Genomic DNA, 19,483 nt, shown 5'->3' on the forward strand with positions numbered 1-19,483 from the left:
TAAATATCGAATCTCTGTCTCATACTTGTTAAATGAGCAGTCTCCAATTTAACATTTTCACAAAGTTTTCTCATTAATATCCCTGGAAAGCTATTTCTTATTTTCACAATATTTATTTTTTTGTTCATCATAATTTCACTGATAACATGTTGCAAACCTCTCCTGGTAACACAGGTAAGAGATTAACAACTAATGGATTGACTTTATTACAAATGTGATTTCCACAAGAATTCTACAATGTTAAAAAAAGGTAACCCTTGCAGCTCATTCAAAAATGTTATGCAACTAATAACCACCATACGAATCAAAATATTTACAAACAGAAAGTTAGCCTTACTGAAAATGGTTTTGTAGTACATTAATGCTACCTTCCTGGAACATACACCTACCTTCAGTACATAATGTCAATTTATTCAAAATTTTTCCCCTTTGCTCATAATTTAATGAAGTTGCTCCATAAACAGAGTAATGAGCATATAAAGGCAAATGGATATTATTTCTGCCACTTAACACAGTTCAACAAATGGCTAGCATTGGTATACTTAATCTTCCCTCCACCAAATATGATTTCCAATAGCCACTACAAAATTACGTAAAAATGGTTCTCATTTGGCACTTCTCAACATTTCAGAGAAAAATGCAACACTTATTTTTTATCTTTAGAGATATTTAAAATGTAATTAATCTATTATTACACTGATTTGAAAATATCAAAAATACATTACTGAAATATCAGAAACTGATTATATTGTAAACATAGAAACCTGAAAATAGGGCCTGCACGCAACACAGCACTGTAAGTCTGTGATGACCTTGCAAATTAAAAAAAAAAAAAAAAATTAATTTTTACAAAAGTTACGATTGCTCTGCTTATCTTAGTTTATAGGCTTCAGTACCAAAATACTTAACTAATGTCAAAAATTCTAATTTTTGGTAATGTAAATAATGGAAGTAAAAGCTTGGAGTGTATATTATATACAGCCTAAATGCTATAACCACTATACAGCACAAATAACCCGTTTCAAGAACTTAAGATGCGGAAGCACTATTTATAGCTGCCAGAGGTAGAGCTAAAATCCGAGATGGAAAATGGCAGTGCAGCTTTATAACAGTAGACTATAAGCCAAATTTCCAAAGTACTGGGAGGAGGAAATTTGACTGAATGACATCTTTAAAGATAGCTGTGATATTACTGGTTGTTCAGAATGACCAGGGAAAAATTTTGGGCACAGTTCTGAACTGAACGTAGCAGGAAAAGAAAAGGACAATGAAGATCTTAATGGATGTCTCAGTACAATAAATCACATAGTATGAAAAATCATAGTGGAGCAGATGTGGCTAGTGGCAAAAATTTGGGCACTGTACTTAAACAATGGAAAATGGAGGATGGAATGATGACAATTTTATGGAAAGGATACACTGCTACTTGCCATATAGTGGAGATGTCGAGTCGCAGACAGGTGCAAGACAAGAAAGCTAGAAAAAGGCCTTTGGGACAATACATTTCTTGTTTTGCAGTATCTTTGTCATGCCTGTCTGTGACTCAACACCTCCACTGCATGGTGAGAAGCAGTCTCCATTTTCATAACAAGTACAGTGCAAATAAAAATAAATGTATGATACATTCTACACTATGTGATATCATTTGGTAACAGATAGTAAACCGAATTACAATCTGTCTGTTACAAATAAGAAATTCATTTCACAGATGAGGAATGTGCAGACTTCCTGAAGTCACCACAGGGCACGACAGTGGCACATAGCGCAGAAAGCCACATAACTCGTCTATCTTAAGTTGTAAATGCAATGAAACATACAATTGGGCAAGCTTCAAAATATCTGTTGAACCCTTCTGCTGCACTGGAGGATAACACATCCTCTGGGAAAGGGAGGGGGCAGGGGGGGGGGGGGAAGGGGGGAGGGAGGGTAAATGATTACAAAAAGAGTGTAAAAAATCACATGAAGGAGAAAATATTTTCTACAAATTGAAAAATCTGCAAACCACTTTACAGACTACAATTGGCAATGTTACTTTGCCTATACAATTTTTCCAAAAAGATAATGGAGAGCAACGAAATAGTCAATATTTTCAATAGCTTGGGTAAAGCCATTTCACATCTTAAAAACCATTTTAATCGTTAAATATAAAACTGTTCATAACCTATTGTAATATGAAACCGATTTCCTGATATTACAAAACCTTCAAATAGGTAATATTTTAGGATTATTTACAGCAGCAACAATGGAACTAGATTCTCAATGGATTTTTTCCTGCAAATATGGAGTGTGTTGAAAGGTTTCAAACTAGAGTATGCCATTGTTTTTGCTATAGTTTTCTTTGGTTGCAAAAATGAGCTTTGTCAATTACAACAATGAACTACTAATATACGCCTAAGATGCCTGTTTCTCACAGAAAATTACATCACAAGCAAAAAACTGGCTAAATAGACAACGGACCAATGTTGCTCCAATAAAATACAGGTAGCAGAGAGGAATGATACAAAGTAAAACAGGGCTGTCACTAGTTTGAATTCAAGCTGTAGAGTTTACACACAATTCCATACGGACTATAATAAACATTTTTAAAGTCAGTCTTGTCTTTTAAGAGTATAATGGTAAACTGAATTTAAGAAAATATTTAGTTTGCCTGGTACCTTTGTACACCACATGTTTTGTAACCAATACTCCACATGAAATTCTTCACATTCTTCACACACTTTCTTCTATGTTGTGATAAAGTCTCACAAGCTTCCTCCACAAGTTACACAAATGTCTTCCTTATCCCTAACACTTTAAACAACAGTGTTTTAGCACCACCCCTACCATTTTATGAAAGAAAAGTACATTTACAAATTTCCAGCATCAGTATTCTGCCTCCACGTGAAATCCTTTTATGTTTTTATTGTGCTTGGTATTATGTGATGACTACATTTTAGTATAAGACATTACAAACAATAATCTACTAACTGCATTATTTGACAAGTAACATGGAGTATTATATCTGGAAGAACACATTTACGGTACTAGATGATTCATCCCTACAGTTTAATACAGTGTGAGACATACCATCTCTACTATCTTCATGACATCCTTAATGACTTACAAATATAATTTTTGCATTTATATAGAATGCCCACAACAAAGAGAAAGTATTATCATCTAACAAGATAGTCTGAAGGGATATCATAAGCCTTACCAACCAACCAATGACACAGACAGACAGACAGACACACAGACACACACACAGAGAGAGAGAGAGAGAGAGAGAGAGAGAGAGAGAGAGAGAGAGAGAGAGAGAATAGAATAGAATAGAATAGATATGGGTTGGTATGGTGAGTTTAGGAATCTATTTCACAAAGGATCGCCTTGAATGCAATGAGTGGTTTGTGGAATACACAATGAGACTTGCGAACAGATACGTACAACAAATTTGAATACCTGTACATATGTTTGCATATTTACAGGTTTTTGAACACATACACGTACTCATATTCACTGCTAACTAATTACCAGCAAGCCCACGAGACCAAAACACATTTTTGATTCTGAAATACTTCTCATAGTCTGTGCCAGCCTCTGTAATAATTACATTAGCACACAAATGGATGAAAAAGCTAGAACAGAGATAATACTTAATTGTGAGATATCTCCCTTTTGGGAGATGATGTAATAGTTCTTTCTCGTTCCTTCTCTTCCTCTGTAAAGAATATCCGAGTTATGACAATATCACCAGTTGAAAGTGTCTGGCATGCCACATCAGTACTTTTGATACAGTCAATTTCTTTTATGGGTTTCTTATTTAAAAGTTTCTGGGCATGGCACTGACAATTGCAAGGTCCTTGTTCATCACTACTACTGGTCTGAGTGTTTGAGTTTGCTGAAGTCTGCTGGCTCCTTGACACAACTGCAGCAGAGGTAGCAGCAGACAAAATAGACTCCAATTTCTCAATTTTCTCCAGCCTGTCCATGCGCCCATCTGATAGAATTTCATCCATCAGCTGCATCGATTCTGTTAGGCTCGGGGGTCCAGAATTTGGTGTTCTTGGTGAAGTGATGTCTGCTGCAAAGGAAATGTTCATAAAGATAAGAAACACATTTAATACAGCACACACAATACAATGATTTGTACATGACTGTCGTGTGAGAATAATGTGTGTTCTGAAAACAGAAAAATTATTTGCATTGTTACTTCAGAAGGGTGTCAAATAATTCAAGGTTGCCTCCATGCAATTCTGTATGCTAGTGACATGTGAAACTGGGTAGCTGCATCAGTAGTAGCATGGCTCTTAAACTGTGTTGTTACTGTTTTACCCTTAAGGTAGCACATACTCAACAAAAATACAATAGTACGAGGAGCATAAACAACAAAGGAAAGAAACAGATGTTTGTGACATATGCTGATACTACATGGAAAACAACTTGCACATATTCTTCACCGCTCCTAGTTACAGAAATACTATTTCACTGAGAACTTCTTTCCTGTCTTGAAGTTGATACACTGAAGTTATCAAAATTGCTGCAGGTAATATACAGAGGTGTTACCCAATTCTTATTACAGGCTTCTGGAGGCAGTAGAAGGGACTAGTAGATAGTTCTGATAATGAACCCATGTCCACAAATTTTCTGTTTGGAAATAAAACCACATTGAAAATCAGATCGTTTCCAAATCTCCCACTTCATGCCAAGCGCACAAACTGAAGATGCTGTTGTCAATATATGCAGTAATTATGATATGACATACCATTTTTGTCAAACAACGGCTGTGAGAAACTATTACACCTGCAAATAGGAGGGTCGACTGGTGCTCTGCAGATGGGCCATTCTCTAGACTTATAGAACATCAGTCATGTGGAAGAGAACCCAACAGTGTGTTCAAAACACTGCTTATACCATGGGCTCCTGTAGAAGGTGCAGGTCAGGGATTGTTCTCTGCTGTGTGCATCCTGTGAAGCAGGGTATCTGAAAACAATCAGGTCTTCAAAATTACTTTATTTCCAAATTGTATATATCCGGACATGGGTTCCTAACGGAACTGTATCTACTAAATACTCTCTGTGGTGCCTGGCTGTAATTGAAATTACAAAACAATTTGTGGATCAGAATTTCATTCTTAGATTTATAGCCGAACACAGGGAGAAACCATTTAACCTACAAAATATCTGGGTACATGCTTTGAAATTGTAGCTTTTCAAATGTACTTCATGCCAAACCAATCTTGTTCACTGTGTTACTCCACAGATTCAGTGCTGGCCATCCTCCTTTGTCTTTGAAAAGGACTGATAGTATTCAGCTCCTGTGTCACTAACGCCAGATACACACTGAAACTAAAATTTTATCACATTCCAGAGTCTATACTTAACTAAGGTGGCAGATTTTCTTCCGCATTCAATCATTACCTTATAGCTAAGGTATTAAATACATTATTTCCATTCTAACACACATTGGCAAACTATAACTATTTTACAAAAGCCTCTACTAATCAAATTTTCAATACTCATACAGGTATTTTTATTTGCTCATTTCATTATAAGAAATCAGATACTGACTTGTATTTTGACATGCATTTGTAATTAGCTTATCCATCACAATGTGAGTCCTTCAGGAATCTGTCTTCTGGGTGACACCACTGCCACTGCAACTTGTCACCTTTTGACAACTTTCTCTTTCTGCTTGTTTTCTTTCCACCTGTGAAGAAAGGTTAGCCTAATAGGAAATGGAGGTGGTATTAGTTGCAACAGACAAACTGAAAACCACAGAGATAGCAATTGAAGCTGCATGTGAGACTGTTGGGGTAAGACTCAGTATCAAGGGTGGGCATAAACTTGTAATCTGATCTTTCCATTGACCACCAGACACCCCAGGTGTAACCAAAAGCTTATAAAAAAAACTTCAGTTTGATACATGTAAGTTCCTCAGTCAAACTTAAATCATCCAACTACAATAACTACAGTTTGTTAGTGGTGGGCATGACAAGACATCCCATGAAACATTACTACAGGTCTTCTCTGAAAACAACGCACGGAGCAGAAATCAACTTCCGGAAGTATATTGCATCTAACGGGAACAGAAGGCAGCTGTAATACTTAAGTGTCAAATACTCAGCTCTGGAGAGGTCATATAGAACTATGGTTCAAGTTTAAAAGAAGAGTTGGTCATGCACTTGATAAATATGTACCTGGTGGAACTGTTGCTGACAGAAGGTACCCTCCATGGTATAGAGTCATCACATACAAACTTCTAAAGAAAAAGGGATTACTGCACAGTAGATGTAAAATATAGTGCTGTACATAGTGATGCTGAATGAAACGTTTGGCTGCTGCAACCAACTCCTCAAACTATAATACACGACAGGAAAACAGATTTTGAGAGGACAGGGGGCAACATGCCAGTATGTTTTCACTACGGATGCTTGGTCATATATGTTACTGCAGAGAAAGTGTATTAGATTGTTATGCCACAGGACATCATCAATCACAACAGTCCTGTGCACACCAGTATACTGCAGGAGATTGTAGTCGAACTGTGGGATGAAGTCTATCACCATACTCTGGACAAGGTCACTCTCAGACAGACTGTAGCCATTCCCTGTTGCTGTAAAATGGGTACAAGCTGCTCGTCTAGCCACCGAATTCAGGGAAACTAAATGAGGTGACCATCTGTGGAGGTGTTGCCACCACAGATGAAAATCCTCCATGAATGACAGTCATGAAGATTTCATAGAAACTAACTGCTGTTGTCAGTTAGGGTCAATCTACGTCTACATAGACTCCGCATGCTACCATACAGTGTATGGTGGAGGGTATGAGGGAAAATGACTATCTACATGCCTTCGTATGAGCGCTAATTTGTCATATCTTATCTCTGTGGCAAAATGTATGTTGGTGGCAGTAGCATAATTCTGCAGTCAGCTTCAAATGCCGGTTCTCTAAATTATCTGAACAGTGTTCCTCGAAAAGAATGCCATCTTCCCACTGGGGATTCCCATTTGACTTCCCTGAGCATCTCCATAACACTTACATGTTGCTCAGACCTACCAGCAACAAATCTACCAGCATGCCTCTGAATTGTTTTCATGCCTTCCTTTAATCCAACTGGTACAGATCCCAAAAAATTGAGCAGTACTCAATAGGTCACACCAGTGTCCTATATGAGATCTCCTTCATAGATGAGACTCTCTTTCTAAAATTCTCCCCATAAACCCAAGTTGATCATTTGCCTTCCCTACCACAATCCTCACATGCTCATTCCATTTCATATTGCTTTGCAACGTTACACTCATAGATATTTAGATGACGTGACTGTGTCAAGCAGGACACTACTAGTGCTCTATCTGAATATTACAGGTTTGTTTCTCCTACTCGTCCACATTAACTTAAATTTTTCTGCGTTTAGAGGAAGCTTCCATTTATCACACACAATATTAAGACTGTCTTGAGGCATCTTGTAACCTTCTAAAGTCACTCAATGGTGAGACTTACCCATATACTACAGTGTTATGAACAAACAGTTGCAGAATGCTGCTCACCCTATCTTATCAATTATAGAACTGCAGCAGTCCTGTCACACTTCCCTGGGGCACTCCTGACGATATTTTGGTACCTAATGAACACTTGCCATTTAGGACAATGTACTGGGTTCTATAATTTAAGTATTATTTGAGCCACTCACATACTTGGGAACCTATTCCATATGTTCATAACTTTTTAAATCTGTAGAGGGGCACCATGTCAATTGCTTTCTTGAGATCTAGAAATATGGAATTTGCTGGTTACCCTTCATCCATAGTTTGCAGTATACCATGTGATAAAAGGGAAAGCTGAGTTTTGCACAAGCGATGCTTTCTAAAACCATGCTGATATGTGGACATAAGCTTCTCAGTCTGAAGAAAGTTTTATATTCGAACGGAGAATATGTTCAAGGATTTTGCAGTAAACCGAAGTTGGGAGATGTTCAACTTGGAGGCTTTTTTTTTTTTTTTTTTTTTTTTTTTTTTTTTTTTTTTTTTTGTTGTAAGGCTGAATGCATGTCACCAGATAAATAAGACTTCTCTGTGATATAACAGTTATGCTGAGTCGTACATGGTAAATATGTCGAACTGACAAAAATTTACAGCAAGAATAACTATCAATGACAAAACAGAATGCAGTCACAATGTTGTTATAGAATGTAACACCTTGCAGGCATCACAATCAGTCGAACTGTGGAAGATTATAAAACCAGCTTAACAAAGCTATTCAAACAAGTACACATAACAGACTCGTCTGGGCACTTGGTTGTTGCTGGACATTGTTATCCTGTCATCATCAGACAGGAGTCCATCATCAACAAAGGTGCTCAGGTAAATTGTGAAGCTTTCATAAATTGTAAAAAGCTACTCAAGATGACCAAAGGATCATTCCGTGTCAAGTGGTCTAAAGGTTCCCATGTGACCATAATTGATTTTGATGAATTTTTGTATGAATAACTGCACATGTTCCCCATGAACACTGGTAAAGTTTCGTGATCGTAAATTCAATAGTGTTGGAGATAGTAAGTTGTTTCACCACATACTGCAGCTATCGACAGTGCACCAGTAAGTTTTTGGCAACTTTGAGACATAATATCTCTGTTAATATTTTCTTGAAAGAAACAAAACTGGGTCCTCTTCTACAACTTTCTAAGCTCTAAGTAATGATGATGATGATGATGATTATTATTATTATTATTATTATTATTATTATTATTATTATTATTATTATTATTATTTCTTTACTTTCTCAGACTTTTTTTAAGTCTGGTTAAGAATGGAGTGACGCGGACCTTTATCAAGCGTCACTTCCTTTTTTTCTGTACGGTACATGTTATATTGCATTTAGGAACTTTCGGGTAATTGAACATGTATCAATAATTACTGATTTCTGTAGTTGTATATATACGTTTGGATGTAGCTCTATTGCATTGATGTACTGGTGGATATTGTGTGGTATGACTCCTGTAGTTGATAGTATAATTGGTATGATGTCAACTTTATCCTGATGCCACATGTCTTTGACTTCCTCAGCCAGTTGGATGTATTTTTCAATTTTTTCTCCTGTTTTCTTTTGTATATTTGTTGTATCCCCCCATGAACCATGGACCTTGCCGTTGGTGGGGAGGCTTGCGTGCCTCAGCGATACAGATGGCCGTACCGTAGGTGCAACCACAACGGAGGGGTATCTGTTGAGAGGCCAGACAAACATGTGGTTCCTGAAGAGGGGCAGCAGCCTTTTCAGTAGTTGCAGGGGCAACAGTCTGGATGATTGACTGATCTGGCCTTGTAACATTAACCAAAACGGCCTTGCTGTGCTGGTACTGCGAACGGCTGAAAGCAAGGGGAAACTACAGCCGTAATTTTTCCCGAGGACATGCAGCTCTACTGTATGATTAAATGATGATGGCGTCCTCTTGGGTAAAATATTCCGGAGGTAAAATAGTCCCCCATTCGGATCTCCGGGCGGGGACTACTCAAGAGGACGTCGTTATCAGGAGAAAGAAAACTGGCGTTCTACGGATCGGAGCGTGGAATGTCAGATCACTTAATCGGGCAGGTAGGTTAGAAAATTTGAAAAGGGAAATGGATAGGTTAAAGTTAGATATAGTGGGAATTAGTGAAGTTCGGTGGCAGGAGGAACAAGACTTTTGGTCAGGTGATTACAGGGTTATAAATACAAAATCAAATAGGGGTAATGCAGGAGTAGGTTTAATAATGAATAAAAAAATAGGAGTGCGGGTTAGCTACTACAAACAGCATAGTGAACGCATTATTGTGGCCAAGATAGATACGAAGCCCACACCTACTACAGTAGTACAAGTTTATATGCCAACTAGCTCTGCAGATGATGAAGAAATAGATGAAATGTATGACGAGATAAAAGAAATTATTCAGGTAGTGAAGGGAGACGAAAATTTAATAGTCATGGGTGACTGGAATTCGTCAGTAGGAAAAGGGAGAGAAGGAAACATAGTAGGTGAATATGGATTGGGGGGAAGGAATGAAAGAGGAAGCCGCCTTGTAGAATTTTGCACAGAGCATAACTTAATCATAGCTAACACTTGGTTCAAGAATCATGAAAGGAGGCTGTATACATGGAAGAAGCCAGGAGATACTGACAGGTTTCAGATAGATTATATAATGGTAAGACAGAGATTTAGGAACCAGGTTTTAAATTGTAAGACATTTCCTGGGGCAGATGTGGATTCTGACCACAATCTATTGGTTATGAACTGCAGATTGAAACTGAAGAAACTGCAAAAAGGTGGGAATTTAAGGAGATGGGACCTGGATAAACTGAAAGAACCAGAGGTTGTACAGAGTTTCAGGGAGAGCATAAGGGGACAATTGACAGGAATGGGGGAAAGAAATACAGTAGAAGAAGAATGGGTAGCTCTGAGGGATGAAGTGGTGAAGGCAGCAGACGATCAAGTAGGTAAAAAGACGAGGGCTAATAGAAATCCTTGGGTAACAGAAGAAATATTGAATTTAATTGATGAAAGGAGAAAATATAAAAATGCAGTAAATGAAGCAGGCAAAAAGGAATACAAACGTCTCAAAAATGAAATCGACAGGAAGTGCAAAATGGCTAAGCAGGGATGGCTAGAGAACAAATGTAAGGATGTAGAGGCTTGTCTCACTAGGGGTAAGATAGATACTGCCTACAGGAAAATTAAAGAGACCTTTGGAGAGAAGAGAACCACTTGTATGAATATCAAGAGCTCAGATGGAAACCCAGTTCTAAGCAAAGAAGGGAAGGCAGAAAGGTGGAAGGAGTATATAGAGGGTTTATACAAGGGAGATGTACTCGAGGACAATATTATGGAAATGGAAGAGGATGTAGATGAAGACGAAATGGGAGATAAGATACTGCGTGAAGAGTTTGACAGAGCACTGAAAGACCTGAGTCGAAACAAGGCCCCGGGAGTAGACAACATTCCACTAGAACTACTGATGGCCTCGGGAGAGCCAGTCATGACAAAACTCTACCATCTAGTGAGCACGATGTATGAGACAGGTGAAATACCCTCAGACTTCAAGAAGAATATAATAATTCCAATCCCAAAGAAAGCAGGTGTTGACAGATGTGAAAATTACCGAACTATCAGTTTAATAAGTCACAGCTGCAAAATACTTACGCGAATTCTTTACAGACGAATGGAAAAACTGGTAGAAGCGGACCTCGGGGAAGATCAGTTTGGATTCCGTAGAAATGTTGGAACACGTGAGGCAATACTGACCTTACGACTTATCTTGGAAGAAAGATTAAGAAAAGGCAAACCTACGTTTCTAGCATTTGTAGACTTAGAGAAAGCTTTTGACAATGTTGACTGGAATACTCTCTTTCAAATTCTGAAGGTGGCAGGGGTAAAATACAGGGAGCGAAAGGCTATTTACAATTTGTACAGAAACCAGATGGCAGTTATAAGAGTCGAGGGGCATGAAAGGGAAGCAGTGGTTGGGAAAGGAGTGAGACAGGGTTGTAGCCTCTCCCCGATGTTATTCAATCTGTATATTGAGCAAGCAGTAAAGGAAACAAAAGAAAAGTTCGGAGTAGGTATTAAAATTCATGGAGAAGAAGTAAAAACTTTGAGGTTCGCCGATGACATTGTAATTCTGTCAGAGACAGCAAAGGACTTGGAAGAGCAGTTGAACGGAATGGACAATGTCTTGAAAGGAGGATATAAGATGAACATCAACAAAAGCAAAACGAGGATAATGGAATGTAGTCAAATTAAGTCGGGTGATGCTGAGGGAATTAGATTAGGAAATGAGACACTTAAAGTAGTAAAGGAGTTTTGCTATTTAGGGAGTAAAGTAACCGATGATGGTCGAAGTAGAGAGGATATAAAATGTAGACTGGCAATGGCAAGGAAAGCGTTTCTCAAGAAGAGAAATTTGTTAACATCGAGTATAGATTTAGGTGTCAGGAAGTCGTTTCTGAAAGTATTTGTATGGAGTGTAGCCATGTATGGAAGTGAGACATGGACGATAACTAGTTTGGACAAGAAGAGAATAGAAGCTTTCGAAATGTGGTGCTACAGAAGAATGCTGAAGATAAGGTGGGTAGATCACGTAACTAATGAGGAGGTATTGAATAGGATTGGGGAGAAGAGAAGTTTGTGGCACAACTTGACTAAAAGAAGGGATCGGTTGGTAGGACATGTTTTGAGGCATCAAGGGATCACAAATTTAGCATTGGAGGGCAGCGTGGAGGGTAAAAATCGTAGAGGGAGACCAAGAGATCAATACACTAAGCAGATTCAGAAGGATGTAGGTTGCAGTAGGTACTGGGAGATGAAGAAGCTTGCACAGGATAGAGTAGCATGGAGAGCTGCATCAAACCAGTCTCAGGACTGAAGACCACAACAACAACAACAATTTGTTGTATTGGGTATGGATATTTCGATTAGTTGTGTTAATTTCTTCTTTTTATTGGTGAGTATGATGTCAGGTTTGTTATGTGGCGTTGTTTTATCTGTTATAATGGTTCTGTTCCAGTATAATTTGTATTCATCATTCTCCAGTACATTTTGTGGTGCATACTTGTATGTAGGAACTTGTTGTTTTAAAAGTTTATGTTGTAAGGCAAGCTGTTGATGTATTATTTTTGCGACATTGTCATGTCTTCTGGGGTATTCTGTATTTGCTAGTATTGTACATCCGCTTGTGATGTGATCTACTGTTTCTATTTGTTGTTTACAAAGTCTGCAGTGGTATTGGGATCTTTAATAATATGCTTGCTGTAATACCTGGTGTTTATTGTTTGATCCTGTATTGCAATCATGAATCCTTCTGTCTCACTGTATATATTGCCTTTTCTTAGCCATGTGTTGGATGCGTCTAGATCGGTGTGTGGCTGTGTTAGATGATACGGGTGCTTGCCATGAAGTGTTTTCTTTTTCCAATTTACTTTCTTCGTATCTGTTGATGTTATGTGATCTAAAGGGTTGTAGAAGTGGTTATGAAATTGCAGTGGTGTAGCCGATGTATTTATATGAGTGATTGCCTTGTGTATTTTGCTAGTTTCTGCTCGTTCTAGAAAGAATTTTCTTAAATTGTCTACCTGTCCATAATGTAGGTTTTTTATGTCGATAAATCCCCTTCCTCCTTCCTTTCTGCTTAATGTGAATCTTTCTGTTGCTGAATGTATGTGATGTATTCTATATTTGTGGCATTGTGATCGTGTAAGTGTATTGAGTGCTTCTAGGTCTGTGTTACTCCATTTCACTACTCCAAATGAGTAGGTCAATATTGGTATAGCATAAGTATTTATAGCTTTGGTCTTGTATCTTGCTGTCAATTCTGTTTTCACTATTTTTGTTAGTCTTTTTCTATATTTTTCTTTTAGTTCTTCTTTAATATTTGTATTATCTATTCCTATTTTTTGTCTGTATCCTAGATATTTATAGGCATCTGTTTTTTCCATCGCTTCTATGCAGTCGCTGTGGTTATCCAATATGTAATCTTCTTGTTTAGTGTGTTTTCCCTTGACTATGCTATTTTTCTTACATTTGTCTGTTCCAAAAGCCATACCTACATCATTGCTGAATACTTCTGTTATCTTTAGTAATTGGTTGAGTTGTTGATTTGTTGCTGCCAGTAGTTTTAGATCATCCATGTATAGCAAATGTGTGATTTTGTGTGGGTATGTTCCAGTAATATTGTATCCATAATTTGTATTATTTAGCATGTTTGATAGTGGGTTCAGGGCAAGGCAGAACCAGAAAGGACTTAATGAATCTCCTTGGTATATTCCACGCTTAACCTGTATCGGCTGTGATGTGATATTATTTGAATTTGTTTGGATATTAAGTGTGGTTTTCCAGTTTTTCATTACTATGTTTAGGAACTGTATCAATTTAGGATCTACTTTGTATATTTCCAATATTTGTAGTAACCATGAGTGGGGTACACTATCAAAAGCTTTTTGGTAATCAATGTATGCGTAGTGTACAGACCTTTGTTTAGTTTTAGCTTGATATGTCACCTCTGCATCTATTATCAGTTGCTCTTTACATCCTCGCGCTCCTTTGCAGCAGCCTTTTTGTTCTTCATTTATAGTTTTGTTCTGTGTTGTATGTGTCATTAATTTCTGTGTAATGACTGAAGTTAATATTTTGTAGATTGTTGGTAGGCATGTTATGGGGCGATATTTAGCTGGGTTTGCTGTGTCTGCTTGATCTTTAGGTTTCAGATAAGTTATTCCATGTGTAAGTGTATCAGGGAATATGTATGGGTCTGCAATGTAACTGTTAAATAATTTAGTTAGATGTGAATGTGTTGAGGTGAACTTCTTTAACCAGAAATTTGCTATTTTATCATTTCCAGGGGCTTTCCAATTGTGCGTAGAATTAATTGCTCGGGTGACTTCATGTTGCAAAATTATCACTTCAGGCATTTGTGGTATCATCTTGTATGTATCTGTTTCTGCTTGTATCCACCGTGCATGCCTGTTATGTTGTACCGGGTTTGACCATATGCTGCTCCAGAAGTGTTCCATGTCTCTTATGTTTGGTGGATTGTCTATTTTTATGTGTGTGTTATCTATTGTTTGGTAAAATTTCTTTTGGTTTGTGTTGAATGTTTGGTTTTGTTTCCTTCTATTTTCACTTTTTTTGTATCTTCTAAGTCGTTTCGCCAAAGCTTGTAATTTTTGCTTCTTTTCATCTAATTGCTCTATTGCTTCTTGTTGTGAGATTTTACCTAACCTTTTTCGTTTTTTGTCTGATATTTCATTTCTTATAAATTGTGTTATCTGTCCGATGTCTTTTCTCAGTTTTTCTATTCTGATCTGTAGCCTGTGTTGCCATGCTGGTTTTGTGGGTTTCTTCTGTGTGTTGGTTGGTTCTGATATCTGCCTAGTGTGTATATTTAGTGTAGTGAGTGCTCCTACATAAACCAGTAGTTGTAACTCTTCCATAGTTGTGTATTCATTTATTTTGTTGTGTATGATTGTGTTGATAGTTTTTATTGTTGTTTCGACTTGTGGGCTATTTGGTGGTCTATGCAAGAATGGTCTAATGTCTGTATTTGTGTCTTTGTATTCTATATATGTCAACTGAAATTTTTCTTCTATATCTAACATGTGTGTCACTTCGTGTTCTATTTGTGCTTGTGCTGGTGGCTGTCTTAAAATTTCATTTTCCTCTGATTGTTTAATTGATGCGTGTTGTTCTTTGTTTGTTTGCTCTGGGATGTTTGAGTCCATTACTGTATTTTCTTCTTCTTCTAATTGCACATTATTTTGTTCCAGTATTTGTTGTACTTGTTGTTTGATGTTTTCTAATTCTGACTGGGGTATCCTGTTATTTTTTATTATTACACGAATCTGATCAGCTAGACATTGTTCTGTTAAAAATTTTAATTCTGGGTATCTGGTAATAAATGTTGTGTATACTTGTGATCTGTATCCAGTTGTGTTGGTTCCTAGGTTTGTTGCTTGGTAATAACAGAACATGAGGTGTCGATTAACTTCATCTGACCATCTCATCCTCTGTCTTTGTTTTCCTTCTAGGGTGGTTGCAGGAAGCATATCCTGCAAAACACCTCTATTTGGATTTAAATCATTTTCCAGTTGGCTAGCAGTGTCATTACCATTGTGGGCGGGCATAGGGTTCAAGCGTCGTCCCCGACCATGACGGCGCTTGTCCGAGGCTTCTTTAGTTCTGTCCTGAACCAAGTTATCACACTAAAAGGGGGGTTAGCCCTATTAGTGGTTTGTTCTTTTCGTCGCCTTTTACGACTGGCAGAACATACCGGAGGCCTATTCTTTTCCCGGGCCTCCACGGGGTTTATTATTATTATTATTATTATTATTATTATTATTATTATTATTATTATTTCCTGGACTATTTGCATGTAAATCATTTGAAGCAAAGTCAGCCAAAAAATATGCACTCGAAAAAAAAAGTGTGTAGTTTAGCTTTTTATATCTCCAGAAGTAATTGTGAGATACACCTGAAACATTGGACGTAACAACTTACCAACACAAGGTCTTAGAATATAAAATTCTGTTTTCCTATTGCTTTCCAATAGTTTACAAATTGAGAGCAAATTTAACAATTTTTCTACAAACAATGCCAAAAAGGCTATTTTTGTTCCACTATTGCAAATAAGTCTTCTGCAAACTAGTATTGCATTTTCATTGGAAAAATAATGTTCTACACCACCAGCTAACTGGTTTTGCAGTGCAAATATATACATCCCTTTAAAAAACACGAATAAGGTCGAGGCGCACTGAAAATGGGGTCCATATTCTGCAGGTAATCTAATGAAATCTGACCCCTTTTATGTTCTAAAATTGTTTAGTACCCTCTGGGTAAGGCCGTATCAAAAATGTTGATGACTAGTAAATCAGACAGTCTGAAGAACTCTAAAAAAAATTTTTTTAAGTGTCCTTTGTCACCACTCATTATCACATATTTCAGTCTGTTTTTCTGTTATAACTACAGAACCAAACTGGGTATAAACTTCCATTTCTTTCAAGAAAATTTAACAGTGCATTACCAATGCAGTATAAATCACGGTGGTAGAATTGTTGCATAACAGCTGCAGAATACATTGTATACGTAGCCTGCAGGTTTTACATTAGTCGAGAAACAGCTGAAAGATTTGAAAAGCAAATAAATCAGCAGTTCAATTTTACAAAGAGTACTCTACGGCATTGGCCCCTTACCTAGCTTGCATTTATCATGAATCTCTCGCTCAGCATAAAGTCTCAAATGATAGGAATAAAAGCAGAGGTGAGTACAGTATATAAAAAAAGGTAAAAGAACGGACCCGCAAACTTGCAGATCAATATCCCTAACTTCAGTCTGCTGCAGAATCCTTGAACATATTCTCAGTTCAAATATACTAAACTTTCTTGAGACTAAGTAGTTTACGTCCACAAATCAGCATGGTTTTAGAAAGCATCGCTTGTGCAAAACTCAGCTTGCCCTTTTATCACGTGGCATACTGGGAACTATGGATGAAGGGCAACAGGCAGATTCCGTAATTCTAGTTTTCTGGAAAGCATTTGACACAGTGTCCCATTGCAAACTGTTCATGAAGGTAAAAGCATATAGAATAAGTTCACAGATGTGACTGGCTCGAAGACTTCTTAAATAATAGAACCCAGTATGTTGTCCTCGACGGCGAGTATTCATCAAAGACAAGACTATCATCAGGAGTGCCCCAAGGAAGTACGATAGGACTGCTGTTGTACTCCTTATACATAAATGATTTGGCAGACAGGGTGGGCAGCAATTTCTGGTCGTTTCCTGATGATGTCGTGGTGTAGGGTAAGGTGTCGAAGTGGAGTGACAGGAGCAAGATACAAGATGACTTAGACAAAATTTCCAGTTGGTGTAATGAATGGCAGTTAGCCTTAAATGTGGAAAAATGTAAGTTATTGCGGATGAGTAGGAAGAACAGACCTGTAATGTTCATATACGGTATTACTAGTGTCCTGCTTGACACAGTCAAATCGTTTAAATATCTGGGCGTAACATAGCAAAGTGATATGAGGTGGAACAAGCATGTGAAAACTGCACTAGGGAAGGCAAACGGTTGGCCCCGGTTTATTGGGAAAATTTTAGGAAAGAATGGTTCACTTGTAAAGGAGACTGCATATTTGATGAGGTTGTGACCTAGTCTTGAGTACTGCATGAGTGTTTGGGATCCATACCAAGTCAGATTGAAGGAAGACATTGAAGCAAATCAGAGGTGAGTGGCTAGATTTGTTGCTGGTAGGTTGGAGCAACACTTAAGTGTTACAGAGATGATTCAGGAACTCAAATTGGAGTCCCTGGAGGGAAGGCAACATTCTTTTTGATAAACACTACTGAGAAAATTTTTAGAACCGGCATTTGAAGCTGACAGCAGAATGATTCCACTGCCGCCAACATACATCGCACATAAAATAAGATACGAGAAATTAGGGCCCATATGGAGGTGTACAAACAGTTGTTTTTCCCCTCGCTCTGTTTGCGATTGGAACAGGAGGGGAAATCACAAGTAGCTGTACAGAGTGCCCTCTGCCACACGCCATACGGTGGCTTGGGGACTACTGATGTGGATGTAGATCTAGCAAATATCTTTTCAGCATAGACGTCAATAAGAATCTTGCCTTTGTGTTCCCATGAAACATGAGGAATTGAGCTCCATATTAACAGTATTTCTGTTTGGCCACTCCTGTAGATTGCCTCCCCCCCCCCCCCCTCTCCCTTTTTAGACACTGTGTGTGCCACATCCTCCAATTCTGGAAGACCATTCAAACCTGGTACCAACCTAGTAAATGTTCATGTGTATCTGCTTGCTACATCAGGGAAATTTCTGCAGCATGCCCATCTATTTTCATGATCTGAGGCAATTTTGTTTGGTCACATTGGCTACGATCATTGCTGTCATCCCGTGCTGACTGTACAGTTGAAAATGTCACTTTTTGCAACAGCATGAGGTGTTAATTTCATACCTCAGAGTCTATACTCCAAGTAGCTTGCATTTATCTGGTTGTTTCCACATCTTGGATGAGGAGTTCATTGTTTTGCTTCTCTTGTTTGTTTGAAAATGAGAGTTGCACAGATGAGGAACTCTGATTTATCCTTCTTTTGGTCTTCCAAATGATATCAGTAACACATTATTGGCTTCATTTTCTCAATGTTGTTTTTCTGTGTTTTTGTTTCCCAAGGGTAACACTGGAGTAATATCATGTGGTTTTTAAATCTGAATAAAACTTCAGCAATTCATGAAACTGACTTCCATTTATGAACTCAACTTACCATAACTTCCCTCACAATTAGACAACCTTTATTTAACAAATATAATCAGGAATACACTAAGGTATTGTTTCATTGGTGGTGTTTCTGTTGTGTGCAGTGGCCAAATTATTATCGGGATGTTACATAACATACAAAGTTGTTTATTATTGCGACTAGTGGGTAGTACTTGTCGGTTTTTATATCTGAGCTCAAACTGTTACTAATGCAGATTAGTTTCTGAATGAATGCCCAAACAGTGATGAAATGCCACTGAAACTCTTGTGAGGTTTGTCACAGGGCAGTGTAAGGACATAAACATGTGTGTTAAAGTTACGTAACTGAGGTAATTACATCAGATTTTGAAAATATATTTATTGCTCTTCTGAGAAATCAAGGCTGAGTAACTGTGAAAATTATTGCACAATCAATCCAGTATTACACAAAAGCAAAACACACGAGGGCTTTATCTAATACTGGAGAGGCACCCAAGTAACAATTTTAGCACTTAGGTTAGTAATACAGAGTGCATTTAGGGACAAAAAGTAAACATGCACTGCATTCATAAATTTTGGAAGACTTTTGATAATGTTGAAGGGAATAAAATGTTTACGGAATACAGTATCAATGCTGCGGATACAAGTGTAATCCACTCTCTTTATGCAAGGTACACTGCAGTAGTTGGTAATGATGGAATGCTAAGAGGGCAGAACAGGGAAAGGTATATTGCAGA

At 37.8% G+C, this 19,483-nt stretch overlaps 1 protein-coding gene across 2 annotated transcripts in view; it reads right to left on the reverse strand.

The window, feature by feature from the left end:
• Window positions 1-2,139: 2,139 nt before the first annotated feature.
• Window positions 2,140-19,483, reverse strand: part of LOC126248610 (egalitarian protein homolog) — a 94,392-nt gene continuing 77,048 nt past the window's right edge. The window contains exon 7 of one of the 2 annotated variants that reach the window (XM_049949755.1): window positions 2,140-4,060. In XM_049949755.1, the coding sequence (XP_049805712.1) occupies window positions 3,633-4,060 (428 nt within the window). In that variant the 3' untranslated portion in view covers window positions 2,140-3,632. Of the gene's footprint in view, window positions 4,061-5,569; window positions 5,686-19,483 lie in introns of those variants that run through there. The other variant, XM_049949756.1, reaches the window with a different exon arrangement.

This window comes from Schistocerca nitens, chromosome 3, assembly GCF_023898315.1.
Source record: "Schistocerca nitens isolate TAMUIC-IGC-003100 chromosome 3, iqSchNite1.1, whole genome shotgun sequence".
NCBI classification, from domain to species: domain Eukaryota; kingdom Metazoa; phylum Arthropoda; class Insecta; order Orthoptera; family Acrididae; genus Schistocerca; species Schistocerca nitens.